At 38.0% G+C, this 14,179-nt stretch overlaps 1 protein-coding gene across 1 annotated transcript; it reads right to left on the bottom strand.

Moving 5' to 3' along the window:
* Positions 1 to 59: 59 nt before the first annotated feature.
* LYG2 (lysozyme g2) lies at positions 60 to 11,455 on the bottom strand. Its single transcript, XM_035695989.2, has 5 exons — positions 11,413 to 11,455; positions 6,000 to 6,140; positions 5,030 to 5,226; positions 4,114 to 4,252; positions 60 to 2,716 (listed from the first exon to the last, which is right to left on the bottom strand). Exons 1-5 carry the CDS (start codon positions 11,453 to 11,455, stop codon positions 2,598 to 2,600), a joined length of 639 nt encoding a protein of 212 aa, XP_035551882.1. The 3' UTR covers positions 60 to 2,597.
* Between the last annotated feature and the right edge of the window lie 2,724 nt (positions 11,456 to 14,179).

Genomic DNA, 14,179 nt, shown 5'->3' with positions numbered 1-14,179 from the left:
GAAAGAAAGAAAGAAAGAAAGAAGAAAGAAAGAAAGAAAGAAAGAAAGAAAGAAAGAAAGAAAATTGGAGATTATTGAAAGAATAATGGAGTCACATTTGAGTCTAACATCTTTAATATTATTCTCAATATCAACTGGAAAAATAGAGTGAGACAGTTCTATCATTTCTAATTAGTAATTCTAATAGATTATGGAAGAACTTGGCCTGGAAATCATGAGGAATAATGAGGCTTGTATTTATTTCCATATTCTTAATGTGTTGTTGGGTCATGGAGGAAAGCAAACAGTATTGGAGAGATTTCCTCAACCTCCAGGTATACCTAAGCTTTGTGAAGTGATGCTGTCAGTGCCCTTCCCATATCCCTAGACATTCCGGGATTCTCAAGTGATTTCCAGCTGCCAGTATCTGCATCTGTGCCTACAATCTCCTTTCCTTGGAACTGCAGAAAAGTGTGCTGCCTATTTGCATGGCAGAGCAGAGGAGCACAGAAGTAACAGGCTCTCCCCAGCCCCCAACAGGAAGATCCCTCAATTAATGGCTCTTAAAGTAGATGTATAAATGCCCCAGCTCCTTATCCCATGTGTAGATAATTCTGACTTGTGCATTTTGTACCATTCCTTAATGTTTGCTTGGGGGGTGGGGGTGAGCTCCAGTGCCCATCATGTTAGCTGGTTTAATGACACACATTTTGCTGGCTTTCTTCCTTTCCCGGTATCACCAAGCCAGTTCATACCAGTGTTCCTTGTACCTCTCAAATAAGCTACCTGGACCCGACTCCTTGTCTCAGGGTCTGTTTCTATGGGAACCAAACTAAGACACCTTAAATATGGACTTTCCTATAGAACATCACCTTTGGTATCCCAGTCATAAAGAGACTACTGGGGGAATCAATTCAGAATCTAAGTCAGCAAACTATTTGTTGTTTTTCAAATTACTTGAAAATTATCTTACCTGACATACTTTATTGCTTCAGGTAGTGACATTGAAGGGGCTGGCAATTAAGTGGAGTACATGCTTTTGGGGGAACCCGGAAGAAATCATTCTTAAGTAAACATCTAAAGAACATTCTGGATTGCCCACATGCAGGGATGATAATCAAAATATTTAACAACTGGTACAGTATGGTTTTCAACCAATTATAAAGGATGCTGGACTGTATGCTGCTGGGCTGCCATCATAGCTGACCATTGGCTCCGCCCAGTGAAACACAGGGTCCCAGTTCTGCCTGGGTCAAATCTTCAGGCTAGGGTAAGGGGTTGTTGGGCAGAGAAGGGTTTACCTGGCTTTCTCCAGGGGCACTCAGAGATAGATGTGTTTAATTTTGATTCCTTCTCATAAAGAGAAGTAATGGGTAGAAACTTTTATCAAATATTCCCCTCAAAAAAAAATATTCCCCTCAAAAGCTAAAGGCCCAGCAGGAGCCATGTCAGTAGGGACTTTGAGGGCTTTATACTCTGACATTATTATTTGTGTTCTCTCCTGAGGATGACTGTAAAGCTACAAACTATACCAGGCTTTTCATTCTAGGGATCTCTTTTCCATTATGGGTGGTCTGAACCAGACCAAAGAGCAAAGTAGCCAAGGAGTAAGAATGTATATATAACCCAAGATAAGCTCATCAGAATATCTCTTATGGAACTATGAAAGTGAAGCAGAATGATAAAAGGATGGATGAAAAATATCTGGAGTACATTTATGCAAGGAGAGTGCTAATTCATTCATGCAGTGGGAATGCTATCAAGAATGGTCAACTGGTTCCTGCTGCACAGAGCTGCCTGGTTTCTCTTTATGTCCTTGACCTAGTTTCTATGAGCCTTTTGACAGCCTTCTTCTCATAATTGCTTTTGTTCCTTAAATTTTCCAGAATTGGTTACTTTTGCTCGCAACTGAAGAACCATATCTCATTCAGGTCCTATATGCTTATCTTCTGCCATGTTTTGTGGAGAGTGGACTCTTTGAACATATATGTGGCAGGAATTACTGAAAGTAGAAGCCAGTCCCTGGATCTTCAGCAAACAAAAGGAAGAATACACAGAAGGTTGGTGTGAGCCAGGGACATAGTATATAACACTTTTAGAAGATCAGCTTCACCACAGTCAGCTCTCAGTTACTTGTGAAACTAGAATTCCATCTCTAGCTTCTCCATTGTCCCACAGGTTGACTGGCTTTTGAGTTAAGCATATCTCACAATCAAAGCCTTAGTGGCTTGGACAGATACTTGGAAAGGGAGAAAGGTTCAGATCAGGCTCTCTTGTTAACAATTCTGGTAAAACAGAGGGTCAGTGGGCTTTGAAATCATGGAATAAAATAAGGCCTCACTGAAATATGTAGATGTCACTTACCATGATAATCAAGTTTACTATGAAATAATTATGCATATATGTCTGTGAACATTTCATGGGAATTATATTATGAACTGAGTGGGTTTCCTTTTCCTTTTCTTTTGTAATGCTTATTTGCATTAAGAAAACTGAGAAATGAATTTTCTGTCATAATTGCAACCATTTCTTTGTGTTGAGTACAACACATCAATATCAAACTCTCTATGAGGGGCCATCTGAACACCTGCCAACCCAGCCCACCCACAGAGCTTTGCCTAGAAGCCATGTCTTTTATAGAATTTAGCTCGAGCGAGAAGATCATTGACCAAGTCATTGTCTATATCCACTGGGGTGACAATGGCATCGATTCCTGACTTATAGGCCGAGAGACCACCTGAAATGAAACAGAGGTTCAGATTGAAATATTAACTTTCAGCAGAAATAAGATATGAGCATTCCTAGGATGTAAGCCCTCTAGGCAAATGTTCCAAAGCAGACAGTCCCAGATTCTCTTTCCCCCTTCCTCCCCTCCTGAAAGGAACAATTACCCTAAGAATCTCTGGAAAAATTCCAGATTGCTTTCCTTCTCTCTTCCTTCAAAAAACTTTGGGTTTTTGTTGTTGTTGTTGTTGTTGTTGCAAAAGCCATATTTGCTTCTTATGTAGCCCAGGACTACATAGTCCAAAACTTGATCCCCAGCAAATCTTCAGTCTGGCAATATTTATAGCATTCTCCCAGTCACTAACTTATTCATTTTTTAAAAAGTTTACTTATTTATTCACTCCCTCATTCAGTCATTCAATAAATGTTTTTACACACCTACTATGTGCCAGGATGGGTGCCATACTGAATGCTGGATGCACAGTGATACCCAAGACATAATTATTTCTTTGTAGGGATATGTGTGTGTATGCATGTGTGTGTATGGTATTTTACCCAAGAATTTTAATCTTCAGGAGTTATTTATGTGTTTAACATAACTGTGCTCTGCTCTGATATGTAGAGAAAAAGACCCCAGTCCTGATCCCTGACTTCAGGGACCCTGAAATAGAAAACAGAAATTGTTTATTCTAAAATAAGGACATTAAAATGTGGGAGGAGAAAGGTATATGCACACCATAGGTCTATAAAAGGTAGACTCGATAGGACTTGATGTGGTTGGATGTGAAAACAGAAGGGACCAGAGAACCTAAGAAAACAATCTGATGTTCTGGCTGGAATGACTAGACATATTATGGGGCCTTTCATGAAGACAGAAAAAAAGAGAAGAGACAGAAAAACAGAAGAAAGAGCAAATTTTTGGTGGGAGGCTAGTTATTTAATTCAGCCTAGAAGATGCTGAACTTAAGGAGATCTGGGATCAACTAAGCAGAGATCTCCACTTAAATATAGTATCTAAGCCCTAATGTCACTGAGAATGCTCAGGGTAAACATTTGTTCAAACAAAGAAAATGGTTAAGTTTCTTGCATTAAGAAAAAGCCTATCAGAAGAAGGCAAACATATTCTTTTAAACTATTGCATTAATCCTTATGGCATCACTCAATGGCTCAGTTACCAATAAGACATGTAATATGAACACCAACATATGGCAGAAGAGGAAAAGGAAGTTGGGAAGAAAGACTATTCAAAGTAACTCAGTGGTTCAGAGACCACTAGTGAAACCTTTTGGCAGATCCTCCCAGGCCCACTGCTGACTCCAGGAGAATGCTCCCAGAGAGGCCCAGGGCACATATGGCCTTCAGAGGTCTCACTCACTGCTCTTTTAAACAAGCTCCACAAATATGGCCTACCTTTGAGGTGTTGAGCCACATTCCACGTGGGGAATTTTTTCTGGATTGCCTTAATTTTGTCTGTGAGAATCCCAACAGCCTGCAGAAGGTGTTCTTTGCTGTCCCAGGTACCAACAGGGTGATGAATTTTTTTATCAAGCTAGAAAAATCAGATAATCATGTCAGCATCTGGATGAAGCAACACATTTTTCAGCTATTCCCAATATCTCTTCCTTGTGTTCAAGGACACAGACGCTGCCATCAGCCCCCTTACTTTATCCCCACAGAATCCATTCTACCTTCTCTCACAGAAAAGAGAGTCAGAGAAATAAAGTATGATTTGAGAGATGTGGATGTGGCATAGTTTTAGTTAAGATCTCAAATATAAATAAACATGAAAAAGTTGTTTCAAAATAAATAATTAGTACTCAATGTCTAGACATTTACAATAAAAAAAATTGTTTCTAACTGGGACAGTTTGAAGCTTGGATTTCTATAGAGAATTTAAAATAAAGATTGGATACAAACATTCAGATAATTTGGGTCCCCTTCCTCCAATTTGCCTAAAGAACAATTTAGGTCAAGTAGAGCTTAATCCTAGTGTTTTGAACTACATGGATAAAACTACTTTATAAATCCCAAATGGGTACCTCTAATAGTGCCCTTTATAAGGTTTTCTCAATTGAAGTGCATTGCCCATTATTAATTACAAATTGTAGTTATAAAACTCATAAAATCCTTTTTCTAAAGATACCCCAAAACTGATAAATCTGGAATGAAATACCAAAGGTGTGTTACAGAAATACCTAAGTCCAAATTATGCTGAAATACCAAGGTGTGTTGAAGCCTGGAAGTACTGCAAATGGCCATCCAGTTTGGATCGAGCTCCCATAAAGAAAGATACAGTGAGGAAAACTGAAAGCATCTTGCCAAGTACCTGCATCAAGCCAAATTTAAGTCCCCTGTGGTCCCAACCATCTTTCAGGACGGCTCCACCATGGCTTTCTCTGGAGATGATGGCAGCAATGAGTGCAGGGTCTACACAATGCCTCAGCCCAACTTCTTTGATCAGAATCTGGTAAGTCTTTAAGGCTCTCAAATCCATCTCAGCAAACATTTCAGAACCACGGATCCCTATGTCAATAAAAAATAAACTATTTACTTCAAAAGAGAACCCTTTTCCAAGTTTAATAAGTTAATCACAGCCCCTGACCACAACCTGCAGCCCAGGAATAACTATTCTAGGACTTTTGTTTTAAATCTCTAATTGCATAAACCCTGAAATGTCCACAAGCCCAGGCAGATACCACTTCTGCTGTCTTTCTTGGTCTTCTGTTACCTGCCACATTGGTGCAATGGGAAGACTCTTGGACTAGAAGTCAGCCAACCTAAATTTGAGTCTGGTTCTGCCACTACCTAGCTCTAGGGCCATGAGAAGTCTCTTCTTGCTGAGCCTCAGTTTTCAGATCTATAAATTGGGGAGGCAGGATTAGATTGACTTTGTAGTTGCATCCAGCACTGGTGTTCTAATACTGGGATAACATGAAGAAGGCTTTGGAACAGGATTACAAAAGACAGGATGTACAAAGAGCAAGAGACTTGCTTAAAATGCTCATGCTGTAATATAAAGTAAACACATAACAAAAAAAAGATAGAATTTAATATTTTATGTAAGCAATCATTTCATTATGTAGAAAAAAACATGTGGATAAGGTTTGGAAAGAATAGGGGGAAAATGAAAAGAAGCAGTTTGTTAGGATGGTTGGGATTCTGCTTTCTTCTAATTTTTAATTTTGATCTTATTGCTATAACATTGATTATGCTTTTTCAAAATTAAGCTACTTCCTAAAAAAGAATATGAAAATGCCAAAGGGGAAAGCCAAATGTTTACATTGCTTCTCACTTACCACAGTTCATCAACCTGGTTATATCACAGGCGGCACCAGAGGTCTCCATGGTCATGATGTCACCATAGCAGCCATGGTATAGGCGGGGATGCAGGTGGGGCTTCATTGAGTGAGTGAAAGGGTACGAGCCCCTAGAAGTGCCTGGGGGACAGAATGATAATTCTCATGAAACCTGTGAGAAATATTGCTCAAGTTACTATAATGAGCATACTAAACCAAAGAGGAAGCCATATACCTACTTTTTCCCAATTCTCTCCCCAAGACCCCTAGAATGGCTCATCAGACAAAAAAGAAGATTCCCCCTTTCCACTTTACTCCAACCTTAAAATTTTTGTCCATATCCAACGTGAGGCTTAAACTCACGACCTAGAGATCAAAAATCACATGTTCTACTAACTGCGCCAGCCAGGTGCTCCCTGCCACCCTACCAAATTTTAATGAAGTACTTAATTCTAAACATGTACAAAGTATTATGAAAATCAGTTTTTATAGGTCTCAAAAATATTTGCTACAATCTTGATCAGAATTAAAATTGCCACTAGAGTTTTAAGCAGGAACTTTGAGAGAAATTTTCAGATACTTCTGACACAAATACTTCTGGGGATGTAAATATCTGGATTAACAATTACCTCTGTTTAAGAAAACAAGAAAGAAGGGTACCAATACCACTTAAGATAAAAAGGAAGGGTACCATTAACTTAAAATATTCATTTTCTATCATGTTCCTGTGGCATTTCTAAGTATAATTAGTAAAATTGGAAATAAAATTAAACTTTCCATAGAAACTTAAGTTATATCCTATTCCTATACTTTTTTATTTTGTCATTATGAAGTGACTTCCTGTCCAAGTCTATTTACTAAAGGAGATAAAGAGTTTTTCTCTAAGTTGAAAAGTTTGTTTTAATAGTTCCTAGGACTGTTGGCTTATATTTTAAGACTACAAATACTTGTTCTAAGAAATTATATTTGTTGTTTCACTTAGTGTTGTAAATGGTGTTTTTTAATAGAGACATGGATTTTACCCATTCACTATAGATCTAGTTCTGATTAACTTAATAATATAAAGAGACTCTTAGAATTAGGCACACTACCAATGGAACTATTCCTTATAAATATTTATTTTAAAAGGAAAACAAAGCAGCTCTAAATATTAACTTTTTAAAAAGCAATACTCATCAAAACAAATAAAATACAGGCATAATCTACTCTCTCCCAACTACAAACAGGCCAAAAAAAAAGGTATTATAAATGTACCAAAAAGTCAGACAGTGAAACTATCAAGTAAACTCAGAATACATAGAAAGCCTATTTAGATAATAAAAACCAATAGAAACCAGTAAAGCCATTAAGCTTCTCTAAGCAGTGGTGCATTTTCATGTGATGCAAAGGGCATGGTATTGGCACTCTCCATGGCCCTCAGTGTAGAATTTTGTGCCTACAATATGTGTAGGAAATACACACAAGTGAATGAATGGATGAATTTTCATGACACAGATCATATGTGAGACAGAGGTGTAGAAGCAGTGACTGAGGGTGCAGACCAACAACATATACCATATTTGACCACTCTTCACCACCAGGTCCAAACCACCACTAGTGCTCATCTAGATTATTTTAAGAGCCTCCTAACTGACCTCCCTTCTCTGCCCTTGCAGTCTATTCCCCAGAAGCCAGAGTGGTTTGTGGAAACATGCATGGGGTCATATCAGTCTTTTCTCTTAATCTTCCAGTGCCTTTCCAATCATTTGATTGTGACCTTCAAGCCCTACCTGATCTAGCCTTTGCTCACTTTCTGACTTCTCTTTCCCTTCCCTCCCTCTTCTATAGTCACATTCTTCTCCTCGCTTATCCTCCAACATGCCAGGCAGGTTCCTGCCTCAAGACCTTTATATTAAGAAAAAAAAAAAAGACCTTTATATTTATAGATCCTTTTGCCTAGAATGCCTCTTCTCCAGGTATCTACATGATTTGCTGCTTCACTGCCTTCAGGACTGTTCAAATCCCACCTTATCAAGCAAAAGATATGAATAAATAGTTTATAAACAAAGAAAAGAAAAGAATACTTAAATATATAAAAAAGTGCTCACACACACTCAAAAGAGAACGCCACTGAGACACTATTTTTTACATATTTAATTGGCAAGAATCCAAAAGCTTGACAATGTATTCTGATGATGAGGCTGTGAGGGAATAAGCAGTTTTATACATTGCTGTGGAAGGAAATTTTGCAATAGGCTGTTGTTTAACAGCAAAGATCTGGGAACAATTCAAGTGTCATTCATATAGAGATTGAATAAGCTAAGCCACTTCCACACAACAGATTACTATGTAGCTGTAAAAAAGGAAAGAGGAAGAACTCTATATGATTCTATAACATTATCTCCAGGTAAAGAATAGTATTTATAGAATTGTATTCTTTGTTTGAAAAAGGGAAAAATATGATTTTGTGTTTGTGTGTGTGTGATTTCCTTATATAACCATAAAAAACAATACAAGGATGAACCAAAAACTAATAAAAATTGTTAGTTATCAGGGAAGGGAAGGAGAGGTAAAAGGGACAGGGATAGAGGCTAGACTTCTCTAAATGTACCTTTTTTATAGTTTTTATTTTGGAGCCATGTAAATGTTTCTACAATTAAAAATAAATAAATCAAATAGAAAAAAATCCTAAAAAGTGAAAGACAAATATTATGTCAAATTAAAAATTTAATTAACACATAGAAGAGAATTATTTCTAGTGACTTAAAAACAGGTCAATGTAAGTAAATACAACTAGTGAAATACACCCTATGAACATAAAGAATCATAAGAAAATCTTAATCTATATGCACAGGATTGTTGTTGTTTGGTAATACTGCCATAGTTATTTTGAAACTATTATATATAAATAAGTAATCATGTTAATGTTTTTAGGAACCAGGATTTTTAATAAATACTTTGTATTCATAAATACTAATATGAAATATCAGTATGAATGCATAATTATTTTTCTCTTAAAAAAATACTTTCTAAGTTCTCTCCACTGAGAAGAACTGGAAGGAATAATGGCCTAATAGCAATGGAGAACCCCTGGTACTCATCTTGTGATCTCCAAACACTATTTTCCACTCAGAGGAATCAGCGCTTCTCAGAAAAAAGGCTCATTCCTGGTCTAGGGCAGGAAATGTTTAAGGTGAGCTAGGAACATTTTGCCAGAGCTGGTCCTTATACATTTTAAATGCATACTAAGACATTTACAGGTAAAATGGTTTGATGTTTTGGGTTGCTTTACAATATTTTAGCCTCCCCCTCTACCCAAAAAATGCAAAGATGAGGGATAGATAAAATAAGAATAGTAAAGTGTTGAAAACCATATAGATGCTTGATGAAGGGTACATGGGAGTTATTTACATTATTCCCTCCCCCATTTTATGTGTTTGGAACATTCTACAACAATTTTTTTAAAATTACCTTATTAAAGAGTCTTTTTATCCTACTTATATTAAAAAGGCAACACAGTCATGCCTCATTCCTTATCATCCATTACCTTACATTATTTTATTTATATCAGTTATCACCACCTAACATGTCTTCCTTCTTTCCTTATTTTATTTGTTCCTCTCCTTTTTTCTGTCTATTCCTCTCATAGAACATTTTTTCCCCTCTACTATATCCTCCTCAGCACCTAGAACAATGCCTGGCACAAAGTGGACAGTCAGTAAATATTTGTGAACGGATACATGAATGGATGGGTGAATGGATGAATGAGTGAATAAATGAAAAGTAAAGGAATTATCTAAATTATCTGGATCAAGTGTCCATATGTCAAAAATTTCAATTTCTTCTGACTGGAGAGCCAGCCTTTGCTATGCTCAATGTGTGGACCACAGACCACAGGTATCAAAGCGATCTGGATGCCTATTAAAAATGCATATTTCTGGGCAGTCCGGGTGGCTCAGCGGTTTAGCGTCACCTTCAGCCCAGGGCCTGATTCTGGAGTCCTGGGATCGAGTCCCACATCGGGCTCCCAGCATGGAGCCTGCTTCTCCCTCTGCCTGTGTCTCTGCCTCTCTCTCTCTCTCTCTCTCTCTGTCTCTCATGAATAAATAATAAAATAAAACATTTTTTTAAAAAATGCTTATTTCTGGGCTTCTCATACTAGGTCTATTGAACCTAGTATGACTCTATTGAGTTTGAGTCTTTAGGTCTAAGGTCAAAGAATCTGCACTTTAACCAGGATTCCCAGCAGGCTCATGCATCCCTAAAATTGCTTTAAGAGGATTAGAATATGACCAAAACTTTACACTACTTGTGTTGACATCATAAACACACAGGTCCTTCTTAATTATAGTTACCTTTCAGTCAAACATAGCTAGTAGAGTAGCTCATAATTAGTCTACTGGCTATAGAACTCTGCTCCCACCTGGACATTAAAGAAGGAATAAAAATTTAAAACTATGTTCCCCTACCTTTGACCATATAAATAATTGGAAATTATCACTTTTCTGTAGCTTCACTTTTCACATTTAGAATTAAACATTTTAGAAACATTTTTTTCCTCAATTCTCAATCTTCACTCTATTCTTTTTATTTTTTTTAAGATTTTATTTATTTATTTATTTATTTATTTATTTATTTATTTATTTATGAGAGAGAGGCAGAGGGAGAAGCAGGCTCCATGCAGGGAGCCCAATGTGGGACTCGATCCTGAGACTGCGGAATCACGCCCTGAACCAAGGTTCAACCACTGAGCCACCCTGGCACCCCACTTCACTCTATTCTTAAAGACAACTCAAACATGGTTTACAAGGGCTTTACATTTTTCCTAAGCCAAATTTTCTATCTTTTCTTATTCAAAGTCCCTCACCATCTCACCAGCTTACCTTTCTAGGAGTCCCCTCAGAAATCCTCACTTCTGTTCTGGTCACACTGATCTGTTTACTATACCCCCAATACTTTCCATGCATTTCTGCCTTGCTATATATACTAAAGGCATTCAACCATCCAGCATAGACTCTTTTCTTCTCTTATCAAAACACAAACATTCTTCAAGTATCACATCCTCCAAGAAAACCTTTCTGGTCTCAACATCCTGACTAGATGTGAACTCTATTCTAAACCTCTCCTAGACTAGTGTCTTTTTCTGACTATACTCCTTTAACTCTTATTTACTACCTGGTATTAATAATTTTATCTTTATATGTCTTGCCTCCCAAGGTACTGTTCCATAAATTCCCACTGATAGTGACTTCACATGCTTGGCAAGCAGAATACACTTAATTAGAGATGTAAGCAGTTGATTGACAGCCAAGCTGATTAGAAGAAGAGCCCACCCCTCCATTACATGTGATCATTGCTTTTTTTGATTCACAACTATGCTAAATGTTTTTGTGGACACCCTGCAAACAATGCTACATGTCAATCAATGACTTACCAATGAGGGCAATAAGTCCCCAAAGCAGGATAGAGGATAGCATGGTGGTGAATCTTATCCTACAACACCTATTATGATTTGAAAGAGAAACTGGTTAATTTTAAAACTTGAAAGTTTCCTTTAGGAAATTTGTTTTAATTAAAAGCAAGTTTAGAATCATTTCCAGTATAATACTTTTTTGCCACTTCCAAGATATTATTCTCATAGGCTTAGTATTATGGGTCATTGGATCACTCCCCTTCATGAGTATAACTTCCCAACTCATTTTTTTTTAAAAGATTTTATTTATTTATTCATGAGAGACACAGAGAGAGAGACAGAGACATAGGCAGAGGAAGAAGCAGGCTCCATGCAAGGAGCCAAAGTGGGATTCGAACCCGGGAATCCAGGATTACGCTCTGAGCCAAAGGCAGGCGTTCAACCTCTGAGCCACTTAGGCGTCCCCCCAACTCATTTTAATCCAATTTAATTTTGACATGAGCCTACAAATATTTTAAATATGTTACGCCAACACACTCCCATTTCGTCTCCAAGTTTGCTCATATTATAATTTTGTTCCCATTCTTCTATTATAGTCTCCTTAGAAAACCAAAAGAAGCCACTGAGAGGAGCATTAGAGATCATGACTCAGAATAGGTTTGCTGTGCTCCCTACGTTCCTCCATCAACTCTATTTTTGGCTTCATTCAAAAGACAGCTTAAGTATTCTACAAGATACAAGAAGACAGGCACTAACCTGGTTTGTGACCTTGCAGAGAAAGTCTCTCCTCTTGGTTTGGGAAGGTCCCCCGTCCTCAGCACTACCCTGTATGCCAGGATTTAACAAAGCAGTGGCCCTTGTCCTAAAAGACAGGTTAAACAATTTTAGAATCCTTTAGTTGATAGATCTATGATTACCTGGCTTCAATCCAAGTAGACTTCATTGTGACTCTGCCACTGTGGAGGAGGTCCTAAACGCCAGCATGTAGACTCACCTGTCTCTTCTTACCTTCATCCTGTACCACTGATAGTTGGGGGAGCTTTATATATGGTTTAAAACCCTCTCTTTAAATCACTGACCTCCTTAGACCTGATTATAATAATACTTTGGACTTAGGTGGCCCTTTTAATAAAAAGATTTCAAAGCATTTATTAACCACTATTAATTAATTAATCTAATGAACCCCCAAGTTATATTGGAGGCATATATTTGGTGGATAGTTTCTGGGTATCTAAAATTGAGCTAGGTCAACAGCTTCTAAATCTGAGAACAAGAAACAGATAATTAGCATTAAAAAGATAAATAAACAAGAGATACTAGCAGGTCTCATTCCTGGATTGGTCATTTGCCTGAAGGTTGAGCCTCCTGCTCTTTGTTCCTCATTCCATTGTCACATGATCTGCATACCAATATGTCACATGGCTCCTTGCTCCAATTCTACTCTGACCAAAAGAGCCAAGAATAGCTACCTGCTCTGAGATCAGTACAAAACCAGAGTAGCAACCTGGCTGTTCATTTTCCAAACTATATGAGGAAATAGGAAAAAAAAAAGATTTGGCCAGGAATGAAAATTTTTTTGAGGATAGGATATCTTTCTTCACACTTATGTCCGAAGGAAGAGATAAAGCACTTTGTGCAGCCCCGGGAATAGGAAATGTTAGGGACATTCTTGAAATGGGCAAAGCTCAATTTCCAAAGAGGAGCAAGTCTGACACAGGTCCTTCCACAAGTGTGAGAAGTTTCTAAGACTGTATACAATCCTTCCATAAAGCCACCAGGTGAACACAGGTGTGAGAGAGACTGAAAAGGAGATGGGGAAGGCTAATACCCTAAGTCAAACAACTTGTCAGGCTCCCTGGCAATGAATAAACTACAACTTTTAGGAGATCATGCCCTCACAAAGCTGATCTCTGCACTACCTCATTGCATTTACTTTTGCCCTGCCTTCCTGGGCAGGGCATTTAAGTGGCTTCCATTTAAGTGGCTTCCAGCCTCCCATTCCAGGGAAGAAGGGCGGGGATATTCTGAACCAATGATGATTCCTGCCTTGGCTATCATGAAAATGATTCATGGCAGGGACCAGCTTTACTAGCACAATCAATGCTTGCAGTCAGGGCTACTCTTTAATAAGGGGTTTTGCATGGGTCCAGCTTCTCTAGCATGGCCCTTAGGAACATATGGGCTATCACCAATGCAGGGTAAGGTGGAAGAAAGAAGAAAGGAAGAAGAACGAGTGGAGGAAGAATTAAAAGTTAGGTAAAAGATTCTAGGTAGAGGCTGAAGCTGTCTCTAGATGCCCCCAGAAAACAAAAGTAAAAACAAAACATTGAAAGTACAGTTAAATGTGAAGCCTATTTTATTCCTCTCCCTGTTTTCCTATTGTGGAGCTATAAGTCCTTATAGGTATGAAACTCTCAATGTCTAGGCCCTTGGAAATTTAAGTAAATGCTTTCAAACTGAGGTGGATTACTAAGTTTTGCTCAAAGTGTGAAAATACAAATAAACATTTATTTGACAGCCATGATACGTTAGGTTCCTATGTACATTATATCATCCAATCCTCCAAGGTTTGGATAATATACCTATAAGGTATGATAATACCTGTAAGATAGGTATTATCCCTATTTTAGGGATGAGGAAACTGAGACTCAGAGAAGTTAAGCAACTTGCCAACACTGGCATAGTCAGGACATGGCAAAGCTGGGATTTGAGCCCGGATCTATAAGATTACAAAATCCATACTCTTCTACTATGTCTGAAGTACTAGTGCTGTAGAGCAATGACCCTG

Source organism: Canis lupus, chromosome 10, assembly GCF_003254725.2.
Source record: "Canis lupus dingo isolate Sandy chromosome 10, ASM325472v2, whole genome shotgun sequence".
In the NCBI taxonomy this organism is placed as follows: domain Eukaryota; kingdom Metazoa; phylum Chordata; class Mammalia; order Carnivora; family Canidae; genus Canis; species Canis lupus.
This window is presented reverse-complemented; position numbering and strand designations above follow the sequence as displayed.

Bases quoted from the DNA above. Each gene is read 5' to 3' on its own strand.
- LYG2 (XM_035695989.2), bottom strand. From the start codon at position 11,455: ATGCTATCCTCTATCCTGCTTTGGGGACTTATTGCCCTCATTG. The intron at 6,141-11,412 runs GTAAGTCATTGA...TCTGTCCCCCAG, and splicing joins GGGACTTATTGCCCTCATTG to GCACTTCTAGGGGCTCGTAC. The intron at 4,253-5,029 runs GTACTTGGCAAG...TGATTTTTCTAG, and splicing joins TTAAATTTGGCTTGATGCAG to CTTGATAAAAAAATTCATCA.